At 33.8% G+C, this 26178-nt stretch overlaps 1 protein-coding gene across 1 annotated transcript in view; it reads right to left on the reverse strand.

The window, feature by feature from the left end:
• Positions 1-26178, reverse strand: part of LOC141552976 (cilia- and flagella-associated protein 43-like) — a 192084-nt gene that overhangs the window by 48957 nt on the left and 116949 nt on the right. Inside the window, exons 22-25 of the mRNA XM_074284860.1 lie at positions 22061-22165; positions 4383-4499; positions 2599-2850; positions 1337-1543 (exon numbers count right to left, since the gene is read on the reverse strand). Of these exons, the coding sequence (XP_074140961.1) occupies positions 1337-1543; positions 2599-2850; positions 4383-4499; positions 22061-22165 (681 nt within the window). The remainder of the gene's footprint in view (positions 1-1336; positions 1544-2598; positions 2851-4382; positions 4500-22060; positions 22166-26178) is intronic.

Below are 26178 nucleotides of genomic sequence, written 5' to 3' on the forward strand. Positions count from 1 at the left end.
ATGTTATCATCTTGCAAAATCCAATCATATTTTGTTACTAATACCTTATCCATACCCTTTTGCCCTTCTCCTTGGAGGCTCTTTATAGAACTTCATGAGATTCAGGAAAGAAGCATTTAGAAAAGGATACAGATCTAACACCTACTCAGATGTCTCCTCATTTCCCAACTAGCTTTCACTTCTTTGACATAAACATGCCTACTGTTGGGAACTATCCTTTCCCACTTCATACTTCTTTTAGCTTCTATGATGTGTTAACAGTTATACTGCAAGCTCCTTGAAAACAAGGAAGGCTTTCTTTTTTACTGCACTTAGCACAATGCCTGGTGCTTTATAAATGTGTATTGATTATTGAATGATTTGCAATGATCTAGTGACAAAGTTGCAAGCAGTGAAACCTTGCTAGAACCTACCCTGATGAGTTGTTTTAAGATAAATGAAGATTTGTACATGGAAAGCAATTGGCAAACCTTAAAGTACTATATAAATGGTAGCTATTATTTTTATTGCTCATTTTTAGATCTCTATGCCCTAGCATTCTATGTTATTAGATTCCCATATAATTACTCTCATAAACTATTTGTATTGATCTGCTCATGAAGTTAAAAGTGAAGATGGGTATTCCCTTTATGCCTTTAGATAATTACCTAGACTTCATACATTTCTCTTCTATATAAAAATATCTTGTCCTGATATGTCACTTGAGCTGCCCTTTTGGGGAAGATGAATAGTCCACATATCTCATCTATTGAAGAAGGAATGAGAGCTTAGGTATGCCAGTCCCGGACTCTCATAGGAGTATCACTGGATCCCTTCTTATTTCTACTGTGGCCCAAAGAACTTTGTACCCATGGCCAGAAATGCTCTATTTTGGCAATCAAATCCTGGGGGTATTCTTGGTCATTAACTCATTTTCCCTTGTTCCTGCACACCAATCCCACTATCTCAAATTAGGCTTTATTTCTTTCTTTTTGTGAGTCTATGTCATAATGAAAGTACTACTGCTTTTCATATTATTAAGTACCAAAGTCCCATAACTACTGAAATAGACTATGATAGCTACTTGCTAATTATTATAATGGGTCAGTCACTTAACTTTACTGACCTTCATTTTCCTTATCATTACAATTAATATAATAATTTTTCTAACCCATAAAGTTGTGAGGAAAACACTTTGTAAATTGTAAAGCATGACATGAATGTGAGCTTTCATTAAAATTATCAGAATTATTTTTAATATCACTTTTGTATATGGCTTCTGTGAGCAATCTGATAAAAAAGTGGAAAAATCAGAAAAGTGGCATGAGAAGGAAAAAATGAAAAAACTGAACAGTACCTCATTGTCTTCTACCGTTAGAATTAAATCTGGTTTCTCGCAATCTTCTATTTCTGGTTGCCAGACCTCTTCCCCAAGATCTAAATCCATAATGATTTCCTTAATTCTTATATTTTTTTCCCTCACACGTGCTATTTCCAACTTTTTTTGTTCAAAGGTAGCATCAAACTCACGATTAAAAATGATTTTAACCTGGTAAATAATGTCCTGAAATACCAAATATTGGTTAAAGGTTGCAGTTTTAATAGTAATATTATTCAACAATCTTAACAACTTTATACTATTTCCCTATCCTAAATCCATCCTACAAATCAAAATCAGATTAATTCTCCTAAAAGACTGTTTTTATATATGATAAAAATGAGTACTGAAGATAAGGAGATAAGGATTTTATTATCAGCTATGACTTTGAACAAGTTATCTAAAAAATGTGTAGCTTAGACTAGATATATAAAGTAATTTCTACCTATAAAAAATTCAGTGATTCAAACTTATCTCCTGTATAATAAACTTCAGTGGCTCCTCACTGCCAAAAGGCAAAAGCATCAACATAGATGTCATGCTGAATTATTTCCTTAGGATTGGCTTTTAATTAAAGGTTTTGCTCAACTAAAAATATATTGAATATATCTATAGCCTATTTTCTATTATCTGATATTTGATGGTCTAGAAGATAATAAAAAACATTTTATAATATCATCAGATCAGAATATTTTCTAACTGTTTATAGATATAATAGTATGGGAAGAGGATTTTCTTTGTCTTACTATTATACACACAGACACACATGACTTAAACTTAATGTCATTTTGATGAAGAAGGATGATGTTGAGGAGGATGATGAAGAAGAGAGAGCCATAGTACAAAGGAGTGAACATGGCAGCCCAGGATAGGTATTTACTATATCATGTGGAACACTAAATACAATATATTTCTTAAATATCCCACACATATTGTCATAATGATCCAAATTCTGGATATTTTCTATACTATATAAAATAGGACAGGGATAGAGACTAAAATTTCATTGCTGCAAGGAGCTCCCTAGTGAAGAAATTATACAAGTCAGCAATTTAAAATCTTAATGATTTGCTTAGGGCACTAAGAGATTAGATCATTCAACCAGTTCATGTAGGATGATTGTGGGCCTAACTTGTCAGAAAGGGGAAAAATGATCTGCAATTTAATCTGGTATGCAGTTTTTTTTTTAAATCACTTTATAAGGAAGCTCTACTCATTTCAAAGAAAAAAAAATAGTTCACCTTTAATAATACAATCTGGTTGATTTTTTCCTCTCTGGTATGAAGTTCCAATTGGCTATTCAACAAGTCTATATTTGTATTAAAGCTTGTACATAAACTTCCAAGTAGATAAAAGGGTATGCTGACAACTTCTTTTTCTAATTCATCTTCTTCCTCTTCATCTTCCTCTTCTTCTTCTTCTTCTTCTTCATGGGGCTTTACAGGATTCACTAAAGAAGCTGAGGAATGTGCCTCTATAATTTGCTCTCGCAGCTATGTATTAAAAACACATTAATTATTAACAAATAAGTTCTCTAAAAGTTACCCTGTTAACATTATTATTTAAAAATCATACTTTAAATTTAAAAAATCAAAGACTTTAAATTCTGCTTTCAATATTGCTAAACTGTGAGTGGACATAGACATTTCTATAATGAAATCTTCAGAGACTAAAACACTATAGATAAATAATAACAGTAACAATAGCTAATTTACACAATCTTTTGACATCTAGATGGCACAGTAGATCCTGCTGGTGCAGAAGACAAGATCTCTGTTCAAATCTGGAATTACACACTATTTTGTGACCTTGGGCAAGTCACTTTAACCCTGCTTATACCAGTTTCCTCATCTGTAAAATGAGGTGAAGAAGGAAATGGTAAAATACTCTAGGATCTTTGCCAAGAAAACCCCAAATAGCATTATAGAGTCAGACATGCCTGAAATATATGAACAACAAAAAACATGCTTTAAAGTTTGCGAAGTACTTTACAAAGATCTCATTTTATCCTTACAACTATCTTGAGAATCAAGTGCTATCATCATTTCATTTTACAGATGGGAAAACTGAAGCACACAGAGATAGAGTGACTTGCCCAGGATCTCATAGCTACTAAATATCTAGTAAGTTTGAATTTGAACTCAGGCCTTCTGGACTCCAGGCACAGAACCACCTAGGTATCTCTTTTAACTAGTACTCAGTAGTATAAGGCTGATAGAATGATTAGTCCTTTTAAGCATGAAAAAGTCCTGTTACTTTGTAATTTACATAGTGACATATATGTTAACCATTAATCAATTCATATAATGACAAATATAAGTTAAGCAACAAATAGTGAATGTTTTATATTTCAGAAACTATAAATGGAAAGTTGTAGAAAGCTGCTTAGTGGCTCATACAACATCAAAAGGTGTTGGAATTTTTAGGTCTGACTTTGTACTTTGTAATGCCAGGAAGGACATAAAACTACATGCTCTAACTTGTATGGAATTCTTGTAATTCTGCATGGAAAAACATATAGCTCCAAAGTGACAATTCATTACATCCTTGACTAGTTTTCTTAAACTTGTCTTAAAACTTGTCCTTGTGGGGCATTTACCAGTCCTGAAGTCAGGAGGACCTGAATTCAAATATGACCTCAGACACTCAATTGCCTCAGGAGGGGGGGAAAAAAACAAAAAACAAAACAAAACAAAAAAAAAAAACCAAAAAAAAATACTTGTCCCTGTATAAAAAGGACAAAGAGAAAAGAAATAAGAAATTAGTAATAATGAAAAATAACAAATTCATTATAAAAGATAAAGAGTATAAATGACTAAAGGTAATACTTCATCAACAAACCCTAAATAATTAAAAGTTCATCATTCTAATTGAACATATATATATTACTCAGCAGAAATTATTACATAAAGTAGTAAGTTGGAAATATTAATAGAAATGACATTTCCAACATCTCTTACAGTGCATTTCAATTAATCAAAGGAAACTAAGATAAGAGGCATCACACACATGTTCAAACCCATACTTTAAGTTCAGCTACTTCAAGCTTCCTTATCCGTGCAACTGTCTCCAATTCTTTCAATTCTTCTGAAGTTCGCGCTTTCATTGGGAAATTCTGGACTTTCAAATTAGTATGAAAGGACTTGACAAATGGAAAAAAAAAGAATCAAAACATATTTTCAGTTGTGAAAAATAAAGTCTCTTTAATGCTTTTACAATATAAGTTGATATAATTGCACTGATACTGGTATGAAACATGAGAATTTAGAAATGCTATAGGATAAAGATTTTTCATTAATAATTTGACTGCTTAAGAGTCCTAGTTTTACCCTCTCAAGCTGATATATATATATATATATATATATATATATATATATCTTAGTTCATTCACCTTTCATCTTGTGTGATCTTTATATCTTCTTACAGATTTGGCATAAAAGATTCACTATCTTGTTGAAGGCTTTGTCTATTTTCTTTGTCTCTCTTAGCTATACCAATATACTATTGAAACTGTTCTCTTTTTCATATTCATTATATGTATTCTCTTGTACTACTTCTCATATGCAATTAATTGTTACAGACTACTCAAGTCACAGGACACAACTTATACTTCCCATGAAGCTTTCCAATGCTATTTGGATTATTTATAATTTTGACTCTTCTTGGTGTTTCATCATTTGCAGTCATATAGCATCACTGAGTGAATACTAATGCTAATGTGATAGCCTTTTATAGTTGCAAAGTCTAAAATTATGATGAGTATTATGCAGCTTCTCAAATGTAACCTACCTTGACCTTGCTCTTCAATCCTGAACTCATTGTCTGCAGTATCAAGTGACCCAATCAATGGGATGTTTCTCCATCTGTGCCATGGTCTAGGATAATGTACATTTTTCTATCTTCTTTGTTTTTATGACATTAATAATGACTTCCAGCTTTAATAGTTACTAGTGGTAGATCCATCTCTTGAATTTCTGTAGTCTTCACTAAAGATGGTTTGAATGAGCATCTAAGTGGCACAGTGCATTATGGTACTGGTCCTGGAGTCAGCAGAACCTGAGTTCAAATGCAGCCGCAGATGGGGAGAGGAGACAGCCCAGTGCAGCACACCACAGGGAGACCCAAGGTACAGAGGATTGGTAAGGGAGATCTAGTGGAAGATTCTTAGCCAAAACACAGCAGTGTTGGCTACTCAGTCCTGGTTCAGAAAGCAAATGGATCAGCAGACTAGCTGTGAGACCTCCAACACAGTTACAGAAGGCAGAGAGTGAGCCCTGAACTCCAGCATAATAGACAGGACAAATCCTGTAGCACCATCATCCCCAAGGCAGTCAGTGAGAAGCCTCTGTCATCCTGTAGAAGAAGCTCAGGACAATCTCCCCAGTGCCCTAAGAGCCGACCTCAACCTTTAAAAATGAGCAAAAATGCAAAAAGAGGTTTGCCCATAGATAGCTATTATGGAGACAGGGAAGAACAGATCTCAAATCCTGAAGATACTTAAGGCAAAAATGCTTCCAGATGAAACCTCAAAAAAGGATATGAACTGGTCTCCAACTCAAAAGGCTCTCTTGGAAGAATTAAAAAAAGATCTTAAAAGAGAATTAGAAAAAAACAGGGAAAAGAAATAAGAGCTTTGCTGGAGTTTGAAAAAGGAAGCAGAAATTAATTGAAGAAAACAATTCTTTTTAAAATACATGTGGTAAAATAGAAATATATATATACTAAAGAAAAGTACTTCTTGAAAAAATAGATTTGACAAAATGGAAAAATGAAACAACTCCTTGAAAAATAAAATTGGTGAAATGGAAAAAATATTCAATTAACAAAACAACGTCTTTAAAAGTACAACTGGCCAATGCAAAAGGAGATAAAAAAAAAGAAAACTGAAGAAAATAATTCACTAAAAATTAGAACTGGACAAATGGAAGTGAATGACTCAATGAGACAATCAAGAAATCAAGATAATCAAGAAAATGGAAAAAAAGGAGAAAATGTAAAATACCTCATTGGAAAAACAAGTGACCTGGAAAATAAATCTAGGAAAGACAGTCTTAAGAATTATTGGACTACTTGAAAACCACATTGAAAAAAAGAGCCTAATTACTGGACTTATATCCCAAAGAAATACTAAAGAAGGGAAAGGGACCTGTATGTGCCAAAATATTTGTGGCAGTCCTTTTCGTAGTGACTAGAAATTGGAAAATGAATCAATGCCCATTGATGGTTGGGTAAATTGTGGTATATGAATGTTATGGAATATTTTTGTTCTGTAAGAAATGACCAGCAGGATGATTTCAGAGAGGTCTGGAGAGACTTACATGAACTGATGCTGAGTGAAATGTGCAGAACCAGGAAATCATTATACACTTCAACAACAATACTGTATGAGAATGCATCCTGATGGAAGTGGATATCTTCCACAAACAGAAAATCTAATTCAGTTCCAATTGATCAATGATGGACAGAATCAGCCACACCCAGAAAAGGAACACTGGGAAATGAATGTAAACTGTTGCACTTTTGTTTTTCTTCCCAGGTTATTTTTACCTTCTAAATCTAATTCTCCCTATGCAGCAAGAGAACTATTCGGTTCTGCATACATATATTATACCTAGGACATATTATAACATAATTAACATGTATAAGACTGCTTACTATCTAGGGGAGGGGGTAGAGGGAAGGAAGGGAAAAGTCGGAACAGAAGTGAGTGTAAGGGATAATGTTGTAAAAAATTATCCATGCATATGTATTGTCAATAAAAAGTTATAATAAAAAAAAAGAAAAAAATAATTATCGGATCAAGGAGAAAATATTTCAAGCACCAAGAAAGAAATAATTAAAATATTGAGGGGACACACTCAAAATTACCCAGGACCTAGCAGCTTCCATTTTAAAGGATCAAAGGACCTGGAATAGGATATTCTAGGGGGCAAAAGAGCTTAAACAGTAATCAGAAATCAAGTACTCAGCAAAACTAAGCATTATCTTTCAGGGGAAAAAAGATGGACATTCAATGGGATAGGAGATTTTCAATTATTCTTGATGAAAACAGCTGAGCTGAACAGAAAATTTGACCTTCAAATACAGAACTCAAGAGAAGCATAAGAAGGCAAAAAGAAAAAATAATGTTTTTTTTTAAAGGTTAAAATATTTACATCCCTACATGGGAAGATATTATATGTAACTCTTGAGAACTATATCTTTGTTAGGGGTATACTTAGAAGGTATAGGTATAAATTGACTTTAATGTGATGATATAAGAAAGAAACTAGAGGTGGAAGGGGATTGTACTGGAAGAAGAGGAAAGGGGAAGTAAAAAGGGATAAATTACATCAAATGAAGAGGCAAAAAAGATCTATTACAGTTGATAGAAAGAAGGGAAGGGAATGAGCATTGGGTGAATCTTAATCTCATCAGATTTGGCTCAAAGAGAGAATATCATACACACATAGTTTAGTATAGAAATGCGTTTCATCCTATTGGGAAGCAGGAAGGGAAAGGGGGAAAGAAAGTGAGAGGCTAATAGACAGGAGAGCAGAAGTAGAAGGGAAAAGGAATAAGAAGAGAGGGCTGAAAAAAGAAACGGCAAATTAAAGAAGATGGTCAGAAACAAAATACTAGCAAGAAGGGAAAAGGTGAAAGGAGAGAGAAAAGTATAACCTGGGAAAAATAGGATGGCAGGTAATACAGAATTAGTAATCTTAACTATGATTGTGAATGGAATAAAATCTCCCATAAAATGTAAGCAGATAGCAGGAGTAAAACTGGAATCCTACAATATGTAGTTTAAAAGAAACACATTTGAAGCAGAGAGATACATATAGAGTAAAGGTAGAAGGCTGGAGCAGAATTTATTATGCTTCAGCTGAAGTATGAAAATCAGGGGTAGCAATCCTGATCTCAGATCAAACAAAAGCAAAAATAGATCTAATTAAAAGAGATAAGGAAGGAAGGAGACTACATCTTTTTAAATGATATCATATTTAATGAAGTAATATTAATACTAAACATATATGTACCAAGTGGGATAGTATCCAAATTCCTAGAGAAGAAATTAAGAGAGTTACAAGAAAAAATAGACAGCAAACTATATTAACAACCTTCCTCTATCAGAACTAGATAAATAGAACCACAAACTATTAAGAAATAAATTAAGGCGGTAAATAGAATTTTAGAAAAGTATGATATACTTGAATTGAATGGGAACAGAAATGAATTTCTTTTTTTCTTGGAGGACCATGGAACCTACACAAAAATTGACCATGTACTACGACATAAAAATCCCCAAATCAAATTCAGAAAGGCAGAAATAGTAAATGCATCATTTTAAAATCATAATACAATAAAAATTATATGTAATAAAGGGCTGTGGGAAAATAGACTACAAATTAATTGGAAACAAGAATGAACCATAGAAAAAATAATTTAATTCAAGAAAATGACAATAATGAGACACCATTTGAAAATTTATGGGATATTTACATGAATAAAATGGAGAAAGAGAAGATTAATGATTTGAGCATGTAACTAAAAAATCTAGGGAAAAAAAACAAATTAAAAGCCCTCAATTAAATACCAAATTAGAAATTATAAAAATCAAAGAAGAGATTAATTGAAAATAAGAAAACTACTGATCTAATAAACAAAAATAAAAGTTGATTTTAGAAAAAAACAACAAAATAGATGAATCTTTAGTTAATTTGATTAGCAAAAGGAAAGAAGAAAATCAAATTGTTAGTACCAAAAATGAAAAGGGTAAACTTACCAGCAATGAAAAGGAAATTAAAGCAATAATTAGGAGTTATTTTTGCCCAACTATACAAATAAATCTAATAGTCTAAGTGAAATGGATGAATACCTACAAAAACATAGATTGCCCAGATTGACATTAATAAATTACTTAAATTAGTCCCATTTTAGAAAAATAAATTGAACAAGCTATTAATGAAATCCCTAAGAAAAAATCTTCAAGGCCAGATGGATTTACAACTTAAAACATTTAATCAAACATTTAAACAATAATTAATTCCAATACTATACAAATTTGGTAAAATAGGGGAAGGAGTCCCACCAAATTCCTTTTATGACACTAATACCTAAATCAGGAAGGGTCAAAACAGAGAAAGAAAATTATAATTTTCCTAATAAATCTTGATTAAAAAACCTTAGATAAAATATTAGCAAAGAGATTACAATAACTGATCACCAGGATAATACACTATAATCAAGTAGGGATTTGTACCAGGAATGCAGAGATGTTTTAATATCCGGAAAAGTATTAGTATAATTGACTATATCAATAACCAAACTAACAGAAATCATGTGGTTATATTGATAGATACAGAAAAATCATTTGACAAAATACGACTTTCAATCCTATTAAAAACACTAGAGAGCATAGGAATAATGAAGATTTCCTTTCCATGATAAGTAACATCTATCTAAAATCATCAGCAAGCACTATATTTATGGGAATAAATTAGAAGCATTCCCAATAAGATCAGGAGTAAAATAAGGTTGCCTACTATCACTATTACTATTTAATATTGTATTTGAAATGTTAGCTTTGGCAGTAACAGAATAAAGAGAAATTGAAGGAATTAGAGTAGGTAATGAGGAAACAAAAATGATCACTCTTTGCAGATGATATGATGGTATACTTAAGAGAATCTTAGAGAATCAACTAAAATACTACTAGAAATAATAACTTTAGAAAAGTTTCAGGATACAAAATAAATCCACATAAATCTCAGGTATTTCTAAATATTACCAACAAAATCCAGTAGCAAGAGATAGAAAGAGAAATCCCATTTAAAATAACTGTAGGTAATATAAAATATTTGGGACTCTACTTGCCAAGAGAAAGCCAGAAACTATATGACCACAATTTCAAAACAGTTTTCACACAAATAAAGTTTGATCTAAACAACTGGAAGAATTTATCAAGTATTCATGGGTAGTTCAAGCTAATATAATAAAAATGACAATTCTACATAAATTAATCTACTTATTCAGCGCCATAGCAATGAAACTGTCAAGAAATTAAAAAGGTAGAAAAAATAGTAACAAAATTCATCTGCAAGAACAAAAGCTCAGGAATTTCAAGGAAATTAATTGGGGAAAAAATGCAAACAAAGGTGGCCTAGCTGTACCAACCTAAAACTATATTATAAGGCAGAGATCATCAAAATCGTTTGGTACTGGTTAATAGAATAGTAAGTCAGTAGAATAGGTTATAATGTCATAAGACACAATAGTCAATGATTATGGTAATCTAATGCTTGTTAAACATCCAAACCCCAACTTCTGGGTTAAGAACTCACTATATGACAAAAATTTCTGGGAAAATTGGAAAATAGTATGTGGAAACTATGATTTGACCAACACCTAACATTCTATGTCAAGATAAAGTCAAAATGGGTTCATGATTTGGAAATAAAGGGTGATAATATAAGCAAATTAGGAGAGAAAAGGGGATAGTCTATTTCTCAGATCTGTAGAGAAGGGAGGAATTTATGGCCAAAGAACTAGAGAACATTGTGAAATGCAAAATGGATCATTTTGATTATATTAAATCAAAAAGGTCTTGTACAAACAAAAGCAATGCAGATTAGAAGGGAAACAGAAAACTGGGAAAGCAAGTTTACATCCAAGGGTTCTGATAAAGGCCTCATTTATAAAATATGAAGAGAACTGACTTAAATTTATAAGAATTCAAGCCATTCTCCAAATGATAAATGGTCAAAGGATATGAACAGGCAATTTTCAGATGAAAAAATTAAAGCCATTCCCAGTCATATGAAAAAATGCCCTAAATTATTATTGATTAGAGAAATGCAAATTAAGACAACTCTTTGGCACCACTATACAGCTTTCAGATTGGTTAAGAAGATAGGCAATGATAAATGTTGGAGGTGAATGGGACTGATTGGATGAAGTTTTCTTAAGATATCCTAGGCATGTCATAGGATCCCTATTCCCAGAGCCAGAGGGTCAGATGAAGTTACAGGAAGTGAGATGACCCATAGGAAGCAGACACTATTCAATGAAAAGGCTTGCGTCTTTTCCTATTTAACTGGGTATTCTACTTCCTACAAGTCAGGTCAAGCACATGGTGGGAGTTGGGATACCTCCTGGGTGAGTGGGCCTGCAGGGACTACATAAATGCTTTCTCTTTGTGCCAGATGTCTCTGATCAATTAATTTGGGGAAAGGGGTACACTAATACATTGCTGGTAGAGTTGTAAACTGATACAACTATTCTGCTCAAAGGGCTATAAAACTACACACACCCTTTGACTCAGCAGTGTTACTACTGGGCTTATATCCCAAAGAGATCTTAAAGAAGGAAAGGAGACCCTTATGTGCAAAAATGTTTGTGGCAGCCCTTTTTGTGGTGGCTAGAAACTGAAAACTGAGTGGATGCCCATCAGCTATAGAATGGCTCAATAAATTGTGGTATATGAGTATTATGGAATATTATTATTTTGTAAGAAATGACCAACAGAATGATTTCAGAAAGGCCTGGAGAGACTTACATGAACTGATGCCAAATGAAGTGAGCAGAGCCAGGAGATCATTATATATGGCAACAATAAAATTATCTGATGATCAATTCTGATGGATGAGGCTCTTTCCAATAATGAGGTGATTCAGGCCAATTCCAATAGACTTCTGATGGAGAGAGCCATCTGCATCGAGAGACACTGTGGGGACTCAATGTGGATCACAACACAGTATTTTCCATTTGTTGGTGGTGTGTGCTTGCTTTTTTTTTTTTCTTTCTTTCTATTTTTTTCCCCTTTTTGTTCTGATTTTTCTTGTGTAGTATGATAAATGTGTAAATGTAGAAGGCCAGTACCAAATAAGTCCATGAACTGCTACTCTCTCTTCAGGCGAACAATTCAAACTTTATCAGCTCACCATCTCCCTAATCATTGTAAAGATATACTTGGTAAATTTAGAATAATCTTGATGGAGAATGCATGTGATAGGAACAAGGCATTTTAACTATACAATGAATCAAAGACATACTTGAAGTAAAAACATTAGTATGATAATATCTGCTCTCCATTGATGAATATTACAACTATTTACAATTCTGTTGATGTTGATGAGCATCACAACTCTGTTATTTACAATTCTGTGTTGATAAGCATCTTGGTATTGATAGTTAAGTTGTTATATGGAAATGCCCTGGAACTTATATGATGTCACCTGAAGGCAGCTACTAAGATTATAACACTAGTCTAAAAGGCATATTAAGCCTGGCACTCAGATTAATAAACAGACAACGCAACAGCCTCTCAGTCAAAGAACAGCAACAGCCTCTCAGTCTCAAGGACTCCTTCCTCTCTCTCCACCGCCAAAAGAATGATCCTACCTGTCCTACTCCACCTTCTTCCCTTTCTTTTCCTTCTTTGTCCACATTCACCAATCGAGCCAGCACAGAATAGCTGGGGAGGGTCATTCTCCAAGCATATGTCAATAGAGAATTGTCCAATTGGTAATTAGCCCTGAGTGCTAGTTACCTTGCATCTAGGTTAAATACAACTGCTCAGTTCTAGCCCTTTGCACACATCTCTATAAAATCTTTATTAAAATGATTTACATAATAATTGTTTTTCTTGATATAAAATATGAGAATAAAACAGTCAGACTTTCTCAAATAAGATTACACAATTGACTGAAAGTTATAAAAGAACCTGTTTTTATTATTTGGTGGTTATAAAAAACAAAATAGAACAATGCATTTCACTTAGCAGAGCAAAATGAAATCTCAAAGATTTTCCTTCAATAAGGACTATTTCATGATCATATAAGATTCTTTGATAAATTAAATTACAAAGAGACAGTTTGATGAATCATTTTCTAACTATTAATATCAACTGAGGCTTAAAACAGGGATATATATGCTTTCCAAAATTGTTTACTATTGTTCTGGGTGATGTCTTGAACATAGTCCAAATGGAAGAGAGATTCCTTTTAGATGTGTGAAAAATATTGGACTAATTGAATAAAGTTCCCAAACATTATGAAGTGTCTCAGTAAAATCTCTGGTTTTTTGAAACAGATTGGCAAAACACCAAAAAATAAAAAATGAAATGGGTGAAAAAAGCCTATTGTTCAGATTAGATATCGTCATGAATAAAATTTAACAGATAGACTGAAGCAAATTCTCTCCAAGCAAGATAACAGTTTATTAGCAGGATATCTGGTAATAAAGTAGAAAAATGAGTGCCTCAGTGAAGACAAAGGCCTGATAACAATTTGAATGTTTTTCTTTTTCTTTTTGGAGAGTACAGAATAAAGAATAGGATTTTTTAGTTGGGGAACAAGTTATAGTTGACTACAGGACTGGCAGCAGTATGTGGGAAAGGACAACATGATTGGCTATAGGGTTAAGGTATGGGGGACAATATAATTGGTTGGAAAGTAGGAATGAGGGGCTGGCAACAAGCTCCTTCTTCCCTCCCATGACCTAGAAAAGTTCATAGTCCATGCCCAAGGTTTGAGATAGTGGATACAACTTCTTTGGATAGCAAAAGGATTTCGATGAAGGATAGCTTGATGATGCAAAGATTTAAGATTAGACTCCCTGATATCCACCCATATCCCTTAAGTGATTAACAAGAAAGCTGTATGTCTAAATTTAATGCATTGTAAGACAAATGAATTTCAAAACTAAGTTCATAAAGAACTGACAGGCAATTGTTGGACAAAATCAATTAATGGAAAATTGAATCAAGAAAAATGATATAAAATCTTGTCAATATGCAATTGGATTTCTAGTCTACCAAAAAAGTACAGGATGAAATATGGGTGTTTGTATTTGTGTGTGTGTGTATTTGTGTGTATATGTGTGTGTCTTTATGTGTGTGTGTATGTGTGTGTGAGTATGTGTGTGTATGTGTGTGTATTTGTGTGTGTGAATGTGTATGTGAGAGTGTGTATGTGTGTGTGTATGTGAGTGTGTGTGTGTGTGTGTGAGTGTATGTGTGTGTGAGTGTGTGTGTGTATTTGTGTGTATATGTTAATGTGTGTGTGTATGAGTGTGTGTATGTGTGTGTGAGTGTGTGTATTGTGTGTGAGTGTGTGTATGTGTGTGTTAATGTGTGTGTATGTGTGTGTATGAGTGTGTGTATGTGTGTGTGAGTGTGTGTGTGTGTGTGTGTGTGTGTGTGTGTATAATGACATTACAGAAGGACAGTGAGTTAAGTCCCAAATTGAGTAAGAGGAAGAGAAAGGCTGGATTATATGTATGGAATTGTACAGTTTTTCTTTTTTTTTTTTTTTTTTTTTTTTTAACAATTTTAAACTATTCCTTTATGCAAAAATTCGACTTTTCAGAACAAATCTCTCTCAAGTGATAAATGTTAGGACACTACAATCCCTGAAAACATTTAAGTTGCATATGAAAGAAGGTATAATGGAACACTACAGGTTTAAGGAAGCTGCTACGCAGTTTCAGACTTTCAAGAAGTCCGTTTTTATTGAGAAAATGCATAACTGGAAAAGGAGGTGAACTAATTATGGATTATTGTCAATGAAGGCTCACAAATAAGAGTCCATATAGTGTATTGTCAAAATTTAAAAAAACTCAGAGGAAGCCGTCCAGGCCATTGAATGAATTGAATGAAATGTACAAAAATGATACAGAGAAGCACGGGGAGCCATAATCTGGGAGAATTACCCCCTCCCCCCCAAGTTTACAGGTTTACTGCCCTGAGTTGAAGTAATGGAAAAGTCGGATCAGTCACTTAGAATACTTAGTATTCACTGAGCATCTACTGTATTCTGGACGTTGTCCTAAACACAGGGAGATAAAGAAACACAGGATGGGCACATCCTGTGGGCTCAAGCTCTCCCAGTTTCCCTGGAAAACCAGCTGAGAGCGAGCCCGGATCAGAGACTGACAGAATGAAATTTCTCTCCAGCTCAACATAAACTGGAAAAACTTCAAGAAAGTGGGTGAAAAGGGTGTTCGGCCCAGCCCAGCCAGACTCTGGGAGAGCCGTGGAGAGAGTCACAGACACAGCTAATCAGCAGCTAAGGCCCTCCCGCCTGGCTCAGGGAGGGGCGCAGGAGAGGGGTGAGAGGAGGCAGCCTCCAGGCCCAGGTCAGAGGGCACATTCTGGACAGGCTGCTTCCTGAACAGAGCAGGCAAGGCTGCCCCTGCCAACACAAGGGGGCGCTGCGCTCAAAGCCCAGGCTCAGAGCTGCCCAGGACGCTTGGGACAGCGCCCCCTGTAGCCCAGGAGCAAAGACCAATCATAAAAGTGAAAAAGAGGAAATACCAAAGGAAAAGGAAAGAGAATGAATAAGAAGCAGATAAGAAGCTTGACCACAAAAAGCTGCTCTGGTGACAGGGCAGTGGACCAAAACACAAATTAAGATTAGGACAAAATGTCCACAGAGAAACTCTCAAAGAGATGGATGGGTCTCAAGCCCAAAGAGGCTTCTTGGAAGTGCTCATAAAAGATTTTAAAAAGAAACTAAGAGAGGTAGAAAAAAATGAGAGGTATGCAAGAGAGGGTCCACAGCTTGGAAAATGAGGAAAAACATTGGCTGAATAAAATAACTTCTTAAAAATACTACTGGCCAAATGCAAAAAAAAAAAGAAAAAAAATCCACTGAAGAAAACTTCCCCCTTCAAAAGTAAAATTAACCAAATGGAAAAAAGAGATAGAAAAGATAACTGAAGAAAATCACACATTAAAAACTAGAGTGCGGCAAATGGAAGCCAATGACTCTGTGAGACGGCAAGAATCAAACTAAAAAGAATAGAAAAAATGGAAGAAAATGTAAATCATCTCATTGGAAAAATAGCCGACCTGGAAGACAGAGCCAGAAGAGACAATTTAAACATTATTGGCCTATCTGAAAGCCATGATCAGAAAAAGAACCTAGAGAGCCTTCTTCAAGAGATCATTAAGGAAAACTGTCCCGATATTCTGGAAAGACGGGGGAGATACTCATTGAAAGAATCTACTGATCACCTTGGGAAAGGGATCCCACAAGGAAAACCTAATAATATTGCTGTGAAACTACAGAACTACAATCTCAAAGAAAAAATACAGCAAACTACCCGACAAAAACAATTCACATATCAAGCTTCTGCTTTAAAGAATCAGAGTGCCAGTAGGCGCAGGACCTAGGGTTACAACTAAGAATTAACTACTCAGCAAGACTCAGCTGAGTTTCATCTTTCAGGGGAGGCAATGGATCTTCAATGAAGTAAGAGATTTTCTATCACTTCTACTGAAATGCCCAGAACTAAATAGAAAATTTAATCTAGAAACACAGGAGTCAAGAGAAGCATAGAAAAGTAAAAAGGGGGGAAATATATATTATTAAAAGTTAAATTGTTTATATCCCTGGATGAGAAAACAACATCTGCAATTCTTGAAAATTGTATTAGTCACTGGGACAGAGTGAGTGAGATATCCCATGGATTTAGGTTGTGTTAGTGAATGGACTCTGATGTCATAATATTAAAGAAAAAGACATTAAGGGGCAGAAAAAAATCTGTACTCGAAAAAGAGGAAAGGGAGGTATAATGGGACAAACCAGATCACATAAAAGAGGTGCAAAAGACCTATTACAATTTAGGGAAAGAAGGGAGAGGGATGAACATTGTCTGAATTGATCTCATCAGTTTTGTCTCTAAGAGGGAATAACAATCATTCAGTGTGATATAGAAATTTATCAAACCCTATAAAGAAGTAGGAGGAGGAATAGGAAAAAAAGGGGGAGTAGCAAGATAGAAGGGAAGACAGAAACACTAGGGGAAACAGTAAGAGAAAAGGGGAAAGGGATGATAGAAGATAAGGCAGTGGGTGGGGTGGTAAAAAACACTTCTAAGGACAGGGTGGAAAGAGAAAACAAAAGTATATACAGGAGAGAAAACAGGATGTGGGGAAATACAGAGATGGTAATTATAACTGTGAATGTGAATGAGATGAACTCTCCCAACAAAACAGAAGCAAATAGCAAAGTGGATTAAAAACAGAATCCCACAATATGTTGTATACAAGAAAAACATTTGGCACAGAGAGACACATGCAGGTAAAAGACTCAAGCAGAATTTATTATTCTTCAGTTGAAGTAAAAAAAAAGCATGAATATCAATTCTGATCTCAGATAAAGCAAAAGTAAAAACAGATCTTATTAAAAGAGATAAGGAAGGAAAGTACATCTTGACAAAGAGTACCGCAAAAAAAAAAAAATGAAATAGTAAATTATACTAAATATATATGCACCAAGTAGTAGAGCAGTCAAATTCTTTAGAGATTTTAAGCCACTTACCGGAAGAAATAGACAGCAAAACTTTATTAGTGGGGGAATCTCAACCTTCTTCTCTCAGAATCAAACAAAGGTAACCACAAAATAAACAAGAAAGAAATTAGGGAGATTAAAAAATTCCTAGAAAACCTAGCTAGACCTCTGGAGAAAACTGAATAGAGACAGCAAGGAATACACCTTTTTTTGGGGGGGGCAGTACCTGGCATCTACACAAAAATTGACCAATACCATTATGCCCTACTAGAGTGCATAAAAACCTCACCATCAAATGCAGAAAGGCAGAAATAGTAAATGCTTCCTTTTCAGACAACAATGCAAGCAAAAATTGTATTTAATAAAGGGGCAGGGAAAGATAGACTAAAAATCATTTGGAAATTAAATAATCTAATTCTAAAAAGAATGAGTCAAAAAATCACAGAAACAATCATAATTTCATCCAAGAGAATGATAATAATGAGACAACAAACCAAAACCTAAGGAATGCAGCCAAAGCAGTTCTTAAGAGAAATTTTATATCTTATTTAAATACATAAGTAAAACAGAAAAAGAGGAGATCAGTGGTTGGAAAGAAAAAAATCAAATCACCACCATCAAAAATGAAAAGGGTGAACTTACCACCAATGAAAAAGAAATTAAAGCAATAATTAAGAGCTATTTTGTCCAACACTATGGCAGCAAATCTGATAATCTAACTGAAATGGATAAATTTTACAAAATATACTTTACTCAGATTAACAGAAGAAAAACATTATTTAAATAGTCCTATTTTAGAAAAAAGAAATTAAACAAACCATTAATGAACTTCCTAAGAAAAAATCTCCAAGATCAGATGGATTCACAAGTGAATTCTATGAAACATTTAAAGAACAATTAAATCTAATACTATGTAAATGATTTAGAAAAATAGGTAAAAAAGGAGTCCTATCAAATTCCATCTATGATACAAATATGGTACTAATACCTAAACCAGGAGGAGGCAAAATAGAGAAAAAAATTACAGACCAATCTCCCAAACGAATATTGAAGCAAAAAATTATTAAAGATTTATAAAATATATGCATGGGTAATTTTTCAACATTGATCTTTGCAAAACCTTCTGTTCCAAATTTTCCCCTTCTTCCCTCCACTTCCTCCCTTAGATGGCAGGTAGTCCAATATATATGTTAAATATGTTAAAATATATGTTAAATCCAATATATATATATATATATATATATATATACATATATATATATATATATATATACATATTTATACAGTTATCTTGCTGTAGAAGAAAAATCAGATCAAGAATGAAAAAAAAACTGAGAAAGAAAACAAAATGCAAACAACAACAGAAAGAGTAAAATTCTATGTTGTAGTCCATATTCAGTTCCCACTGTCCTCTCTCTGGGTGTAGATGGCTTTCTTCATCATTGAACAATTGGAATTGGTTTGAATCATCTCATTGTTGAAGACAGCCACGTCCATCAGAACTGATTGTCATATAGTCTTATTGCTGTGTATAATGATCTTTTGGTTCTGCTCATTTCACTTAGCATCAGTTCATGTAAGTCTCTCCAGGCCTCTCTGAAATCATCCTGCTGATCATTTCTTAAAGAACAATAATATTCCATAGCATTCATATACCATAGCTTATTCAGCCATTCTCCAATTGATGAGCATCCACTCAGGTTTCTTGCCACTACAAAAAGGGCTGCCACAAACATTTTTTGCACATGTGGGTCCTTTTTCCCTCTTTAAGATTTCCTTGGAATATAAGTCCAGCAGAAACATTTCTGGGTCAAAGGGTATTTGATAACTTTTTGAATATAGTTCCAAATTTGATGCAAAATGTTTAAATAAAATATTAGCAAAACAATTACAGCAACTTATCAGCAAGATAACACACTATGATCAAGAGAGATTTATACCAGGAATGCTGGGCTGGTTCAATATTAGGAAAACTATTACCATAATCGACCATATCAATAACAAAAGGAACAGAAATCATATGATAGTCTCAGTGCATGCAGAAAAAGATTTTTAAAAAAACACTAGAAAGCATAAGGATAAAAGGAGCTTTCCTTAAAATAATAAACAGTGATTTAAAATCAATAGCAAATACTATTTGTAATAAAGAGAAGCTGGACACATTCCTAATGAGATCAGGGGTGAAATAAGGATGCCCATTATCACCATTATTATTCAACATTGTATAAGAAATCTTAGTTTTATCAATAAGAAAAAAAATTAAAGAAATTAAAATAGGCAATTAGGAAATAAAACTATCACTCTTTGCAGATGATATGATGATGTACTTAGAGAATCCTAGAAAAGCATCCAAAAACCTACTTGAAACAATTAAGTGTTAGAAAAGTTGCAGGATATAAAACAAACCCAAATCATCACTATTTCTATATATTACTGACAAAGTCCATCAGCAAGAGATAGGAAGATTTTAAATAACTGTTGTCAAAATAAAATGTTTTGGGGTCTGCCTGCCAAGACAAACCAAAGAACTATATGAATATGATTACAAAACACTTCTCACACAAATAAAGTCAGATGTAAACAGTTGGGAAAATATCAGTTACTCATGGATAAACAAGCTAATATAATAAAAATGATAATTCTGTCTAAATTAGTATACTTGTTCATCTGGAAGGTCAAGAATATCAAGGGAATTCATTGTAAAAAATACAAAGGATAGTGGTTTAGCAGTACCAAACCCAAAACTATATTATAAAGCAGTAGTCATCAAAGCCATTTGGTACTGACTAAAAAATAGAGTGGTGGATCAGTGGAATAGATTAGGTATGCACTACACAAAAATCAAGGCCTACAGTAACCTAGTATTTGATAAACCTCCAAATTCAAGCTTCTTGCTTTAAGATTTCCTTGGAATATAAGTCCAGCAGAAACACTATTTGACAAAAATTGCTGGGAAAACTAGAAAATATTATTTCAGAATCTCAGCATAAACTTACATCTCATATTGCAACCAAAATAAGGTCAAAATGGGTACATGATTTCGGCATAAAGGATGATATCATAAACAAATTAGGAGAGCAAAGAATAATTTACCTATTAGATCTTTGGAGAAGAGAGGAACATATGACCAAAAAAAGATCTAGAGAACAGTATGAAAAGCAAAATAGACAACTTTGGTTACATTAAATAAAAGAGTTTTTGCACAAACAAAACCAACAGAAACAAAATTAAAAGTACAATATAGGAAAATATCTTTACAGCCAGCATTTCTGATAGAGATCTCATTTCTAGTATATATAAAGAACTGCAGGGGGCAGCTAGGTGGCGCAGTGGATAGAGCACCAGCCCTGAATTCAGGAGGACCTGAGTTCAAATGTGGTTTCAGACTTAACACTTCCTAGCTGTATGACCCTGGGCAAGTCACTTAACCCCAGTCTGGGGGGTGGGGGGGAAGTTTTAAAAAAATAAAATAAAAAAAGAACTGCATTAAATTTATAAAAATACAAGTTATTCCCCAAATGATAAAAAGTTAATGGATATGAATAAATAATTTTCAGATGACAAAATTGAAACCATCTACAATCATATGAAAAAATGCTCTAGATCATGATTGATTAGAGAAATGTAAATTAAAACAACTCTGATGTACTAAAAAGATAATGATAAATGTTGGAGGGGATATGGGAAAACTGGTACACTAATGCAGTTAGTGGAATTGTAAATGATCCAACCTTTCTAGAGAGCAAACTAAACTGAAACTATGCCCAAAGAGCTATCAAACTGTACATACCCTTTGAGCAGAGGTGCCATTACTGCTATATCCCAAGGAAATCATACAGGAGGGAGAAGGACCCACATGTGCAAAAATGTTTGTAGCAGCTCTTTTTGTGGTAATAAAGAATTAGAAAATGAGTAAATGCCCATCATTTGGGGAATGGCTGAATAAATTGTGATTCATGAAGATAATGGAATATTATTGTTCTATAAAAATGATGAACATGATGACTTTAGAAAGGCCTGGAAAGATTTATACAAACTGATGCTGAGCAAAACAAGCAGAACCAGGTATACATTGTACATAATAACAGCAAGAATGTATGATGATCAACTATGAAAGATTTGGTTCTTCAAGGTTCAGTGATCCAAAGCAATCCCAATAGACTTTGGATAGAAAATGCCCATCTGCATCCAGGAAAACAACTATGGAGATTGAATGTAAATTAACACATGCTATGTTCACTTCTTTTTTTTTTTTTTCCTCTTCTGTGGTTTTTCCTTTTTGTTCTGATTTTTCTCTCCCAATATGATTCATAAAGCAATGTGTATTAAAATAAGCTAATTAAAAATAAAAAATTATGGAAAGATTGTCTTACTTTTATCTTCAATGGATTATTAATAACTGATATAAAATGTTTAGAATATTCACCGTAAGTCCTTGGCCTTTTTTGGTCATGGAATCCCAGCATTCTTCTTTTAAAATGTTCCATAAATACAACTTAGCTAGATTTCCCATTTCTGTTTCCTTTCTTATCTGTAAGAAAAATAAAAAGAAATTTCAATGTTAAAAAAACTCATAAGTAGAACTTACTAACATCAGTAATTGGCATGGAGATATAGAGATGTATTATTTGTATGCACACACATGCAGCCTCTATGGAGATTCTTTGTAATAATATGAACAAGAATAGCACTGGATGAGAAGAACATGGATGAGTTGATCTGCACCAATAGAGTAAAAATAGCCCTGATAAGAAAACAGGTTTCTTGCAGGTACAGTATGTATCTAAGAAAGGCTAATTAGCATTTGCCTGGTATTTACAAATTTAATCAAACTTTTTCAAATTGAATTCCATAGACATAAAAATATAATATAGAAAGGTTGATCACCAGAAAGATTACTATAGTCAATATCTAAGAAAGGTGAAAAATCCATGACTGCAAAAATCTAAATCCAAATACATGAATGTAAGAAAACAAACAAGACAAACCAGAAGTCCTAAAGGAGGAGGCAACATTGACCTCACAGATAATACTGAACTTTGGAGATGAAACTCATGATTGCAATATGGTTCTAGGTGTTTTGTTTTGGGAAAGGGGGATTTATGAAGGAGAAAGAGAGGAAAAGTATACAGCATTATACACTAAATAGGTATACTCATGGGAAGAAGTACATTAATCAGAGTGAGAACGCATAGTTGAGAACATTTGGGTAAAGATCAGTGGAAGAACAAAGGAAAGCAATTTTCTCTTTAGATCATTAGCCTGTTATCAAAGTATGATATAATGATGAAGGATTTCAATTCTTATGGCAATCTCTGTTTCTTTCTCTCTCCCTCCCTCCTCTTCCCTCTCCTCTCCTTTTTGTTTTTCTCCTTCCCCTCTGTCCCTCTCCTCCCTGCCTTCCTAAGGATGATTTCACTCTGAGGGCTGACTTAATGAGCCTTCAAGAAGGCCTGTCCCACCCCACTTTTCACCCCAAACTTGCTACCAGCTGTTCTAGACCTATCAGCTTCTTTTTATGTTTTGTCTTCCCCTTTTCAGTTACTTCAATCATATCTGACTATTTTTTATCCCATTTAAAAAAATTTTTTTTGGGGGGGCAAAGGTACTGTAGCAGGTTGCCATTCTCTTCTCCAGCTCATTTTATAGATAAGGAAACAGACAAAATGGGGTTAGATATCTTGTCAAGGTCACACAGCTAGTGAGAACTATACCTGGAATGCTCTCTTTTTTCCTACAACTTTTGACTTTCCTAACTTCCTTCAAGATTTAGCTTAAAACTATCCTTTTCCCATTCCTTGTGCCTTCTTTCTGAGATTACTTTCCATTTACACTCTCTCTTATATGTAGTTTCTTGAATGTTGTACCCCCCATTAAAATGTGAGTAAGTTTTCTTGCATTCTAGATCCTAAGAATTAAGAATGATTCCTGGAATATATAGTAAGCACTTGCTTATTGAGATCTGTTAATATTTGATGATTATCTGACTTGCTTTAATGAGTTCATCCTTTAAAAGGTTGAAGCACTGAAAGAACTGATGTACAATTGCTAAGCTGGTATCAGTAAAATTTTTAAAGATCAATGCAAAGAACAAAGATAGCTGTGAATAGATTAAAAAGAGGAGGCATAAAAGGACTAGAGTAAATGTCTCCATCTTTAAAAGGGAACAGAGTGTGAATGGAATCTGAAAGTAAATGTAAATTATAGACCAATGATTTTGACTTTAATTCTGGTCAAAATCATAGGATATATTATAAAGAGATGATTTAGGAACATCTAGAAAAGGAAACGACAATCACAGAGTTAGCATGGATTCACTAACATCACTTCATGACAGACTAATTTTTTTTTTTGTTTAGCATTAATATTTCAATGACAGTTTGCCTAAAGAGAACTCCTTGGCCTTTTTCTAATAAACATTTTTGACCACTGATTTGGATAACAGTGAAATAGAATGCTTATCAAATTTATAGGTGATACACAGTTTTGGGAGGGTTATCTAGCACAGTTCATGATAAGACTTGAGGTCCAAAAAGTCATTGACACATTGGGATCTAATAAAACGAAATGTTGTTTAGTCATTCAATTGTGTCCAACTCTTCATGGACTTCATCTATGGGGTTTTCTTGACAAAGACACTACAGTAGTTTGCCATTTCCTTCCCTTATGTGTTCCCATTTTACAGATGAGGAATGGAAGTAAATAGGATTAAGTAATTTGCCTAGCTAGTAAGTATCTGATGCTGGGTTAAATTCATATCCTCCTGACTCAGGGTCCAGTACTCTATACATTGGGTCTACTACCTGCCCCAAAATGAAATGTAATGGGTTAAAAACAGAAGATGGATAATATATAGAAGACAGAGGAAATATATCTGGGGTTTTACATGAACTGGAAACTCAATATGATTCAACAGTGTGATATGGCAACCACAATTCAATTTTCACCTGCATTAAAAGAGGCATACCTTCTAGAAGCAAATAGATGATAATATTCTCTGTATTTTTTGCTTGTCAGAGCACATCTGAAATATCATCTTCACTTCAGGGTGACATAGTTTAGAATAAACACAGATACAGAGTAAAACGTTCAGAGAAAGGCAAAAATGACATGGGGAAAGATTTGAATTTGTTATAGACAAATTTGGTCTTTTTTAGACTAAACGATTGAAGGTGTTTAGTTGGTAGAAGAGAAGATTCAAAGGGGACATGATCACTGCCTGCAACTACTTGAAAGGCTACCTAACATGTGAAAGAGTGATTTACCTTATTTTGTTTAGCTCATTTACGAACCTGTGGTTAATTGTCTTTGTGATAGCTGTAATTGAGAAACTTTTCCTGACATCAAATCTAATTTTACCTCTTCTGCAGCTTTTACCTATTGCTTCTAGTTTTGCCTTATGAGAAAATGGTCCTATCCCTTCTTTGATCCTTTTTTCTTCAGATAATAAAAAGTAACAAATAAAAAATCTATTATCATTACCAACAATAGAGAAAAAGGATCTTTCTGGTTGCCTTTAAAAATTGATTAATTTAAAAATTAAATACAAAATAGAAAAAGGGGGGAAAGCATTCTCATGTGCACAGTAGAACACAGGAGAGGATTCAAAATATAAAACAATAAATTTCCATTTCAAGAAAGCCTATATAATAAAAGCTACACATTGTATTCGGAGCTATCCATCTTTTCTTTGCTTCCTTGTAGGTTTAGTTTTGTTCTCTGAAATGTATTTCTGGTTGCCTTTAGAATGTCCTTCATAAGCTTCAGATCATGCACAGTTTAAGTTCTCCTGACATCTCAGACTTTGGCTTGCTTTGTTTTCCTTCCTAATTATACATTCTAAAATAGAATGGCCATTTCTCCCCTTAGGTCTCCATCATTTCCACGTCAGAAAGTAGTTTGTCCCTGTCAGTGAGAATCATATCTATCATATACAGAATGGTATTTCTCCCTATTGGTTCCTCCAACTTTTTGAAGAATGAAATTATCATCAAGACCTGTTATAACATGTTAAAAACCTAGTATCTGGTATTGATAGCTTCCAAAAGATGACATTTTTAAAATTATTTATAACTCCCCTTTTACTTTGCATAGCATTATGTCCATTGTAAGTCTTCAGTAAATATCTATTGAATGAATGAAAACCAAAATTTAAATGCTAATAGATGCCACCCACTGTGCTATGCCCTAGAGATATAAAGGGGAAAAAGTAAAGGTAGTTACCATCTTCAAGCAGTTCACAAGCTCATATAGGAAGATAACACATTTAGGATATTATAGTGTGAAACAAACATTTGCTAAGCATTTACAGAAATGGTGAGTAGAGCCAGACAAGAGTAAATTACTATCCTTTTCCAGTACCACTGACAGTATTGAATTAATCAATTCTGATTCCAGAACTGGATGGGGCAGAGAGTTCATGTGGCAAGGCAGTTGTCAAGAATATGGTGGGGATGAGTGAATGAAACTTTATTATTTTTAGATCCCATTTATGTATACAATGTTTTTTATTATGATGGAAAACTTCTCATTTTTCTCATTTTG

This window comes from Sminthopsis crassicaudata, chromosome 2 (assembly GCF_048593235.1).
Source record: "Sminthopsis crassicaudata isolate SCR6 chromosome 2, ASM4859323v1, whole genome shotgun sequence".
Taxonomy (NCBI): Eukaryota; Metazoa; Chordata; class Mammalia; order Dasyuromorphia; family Dasyuridae; genus Sminthopsis; species Sminthopsis crassicaudata.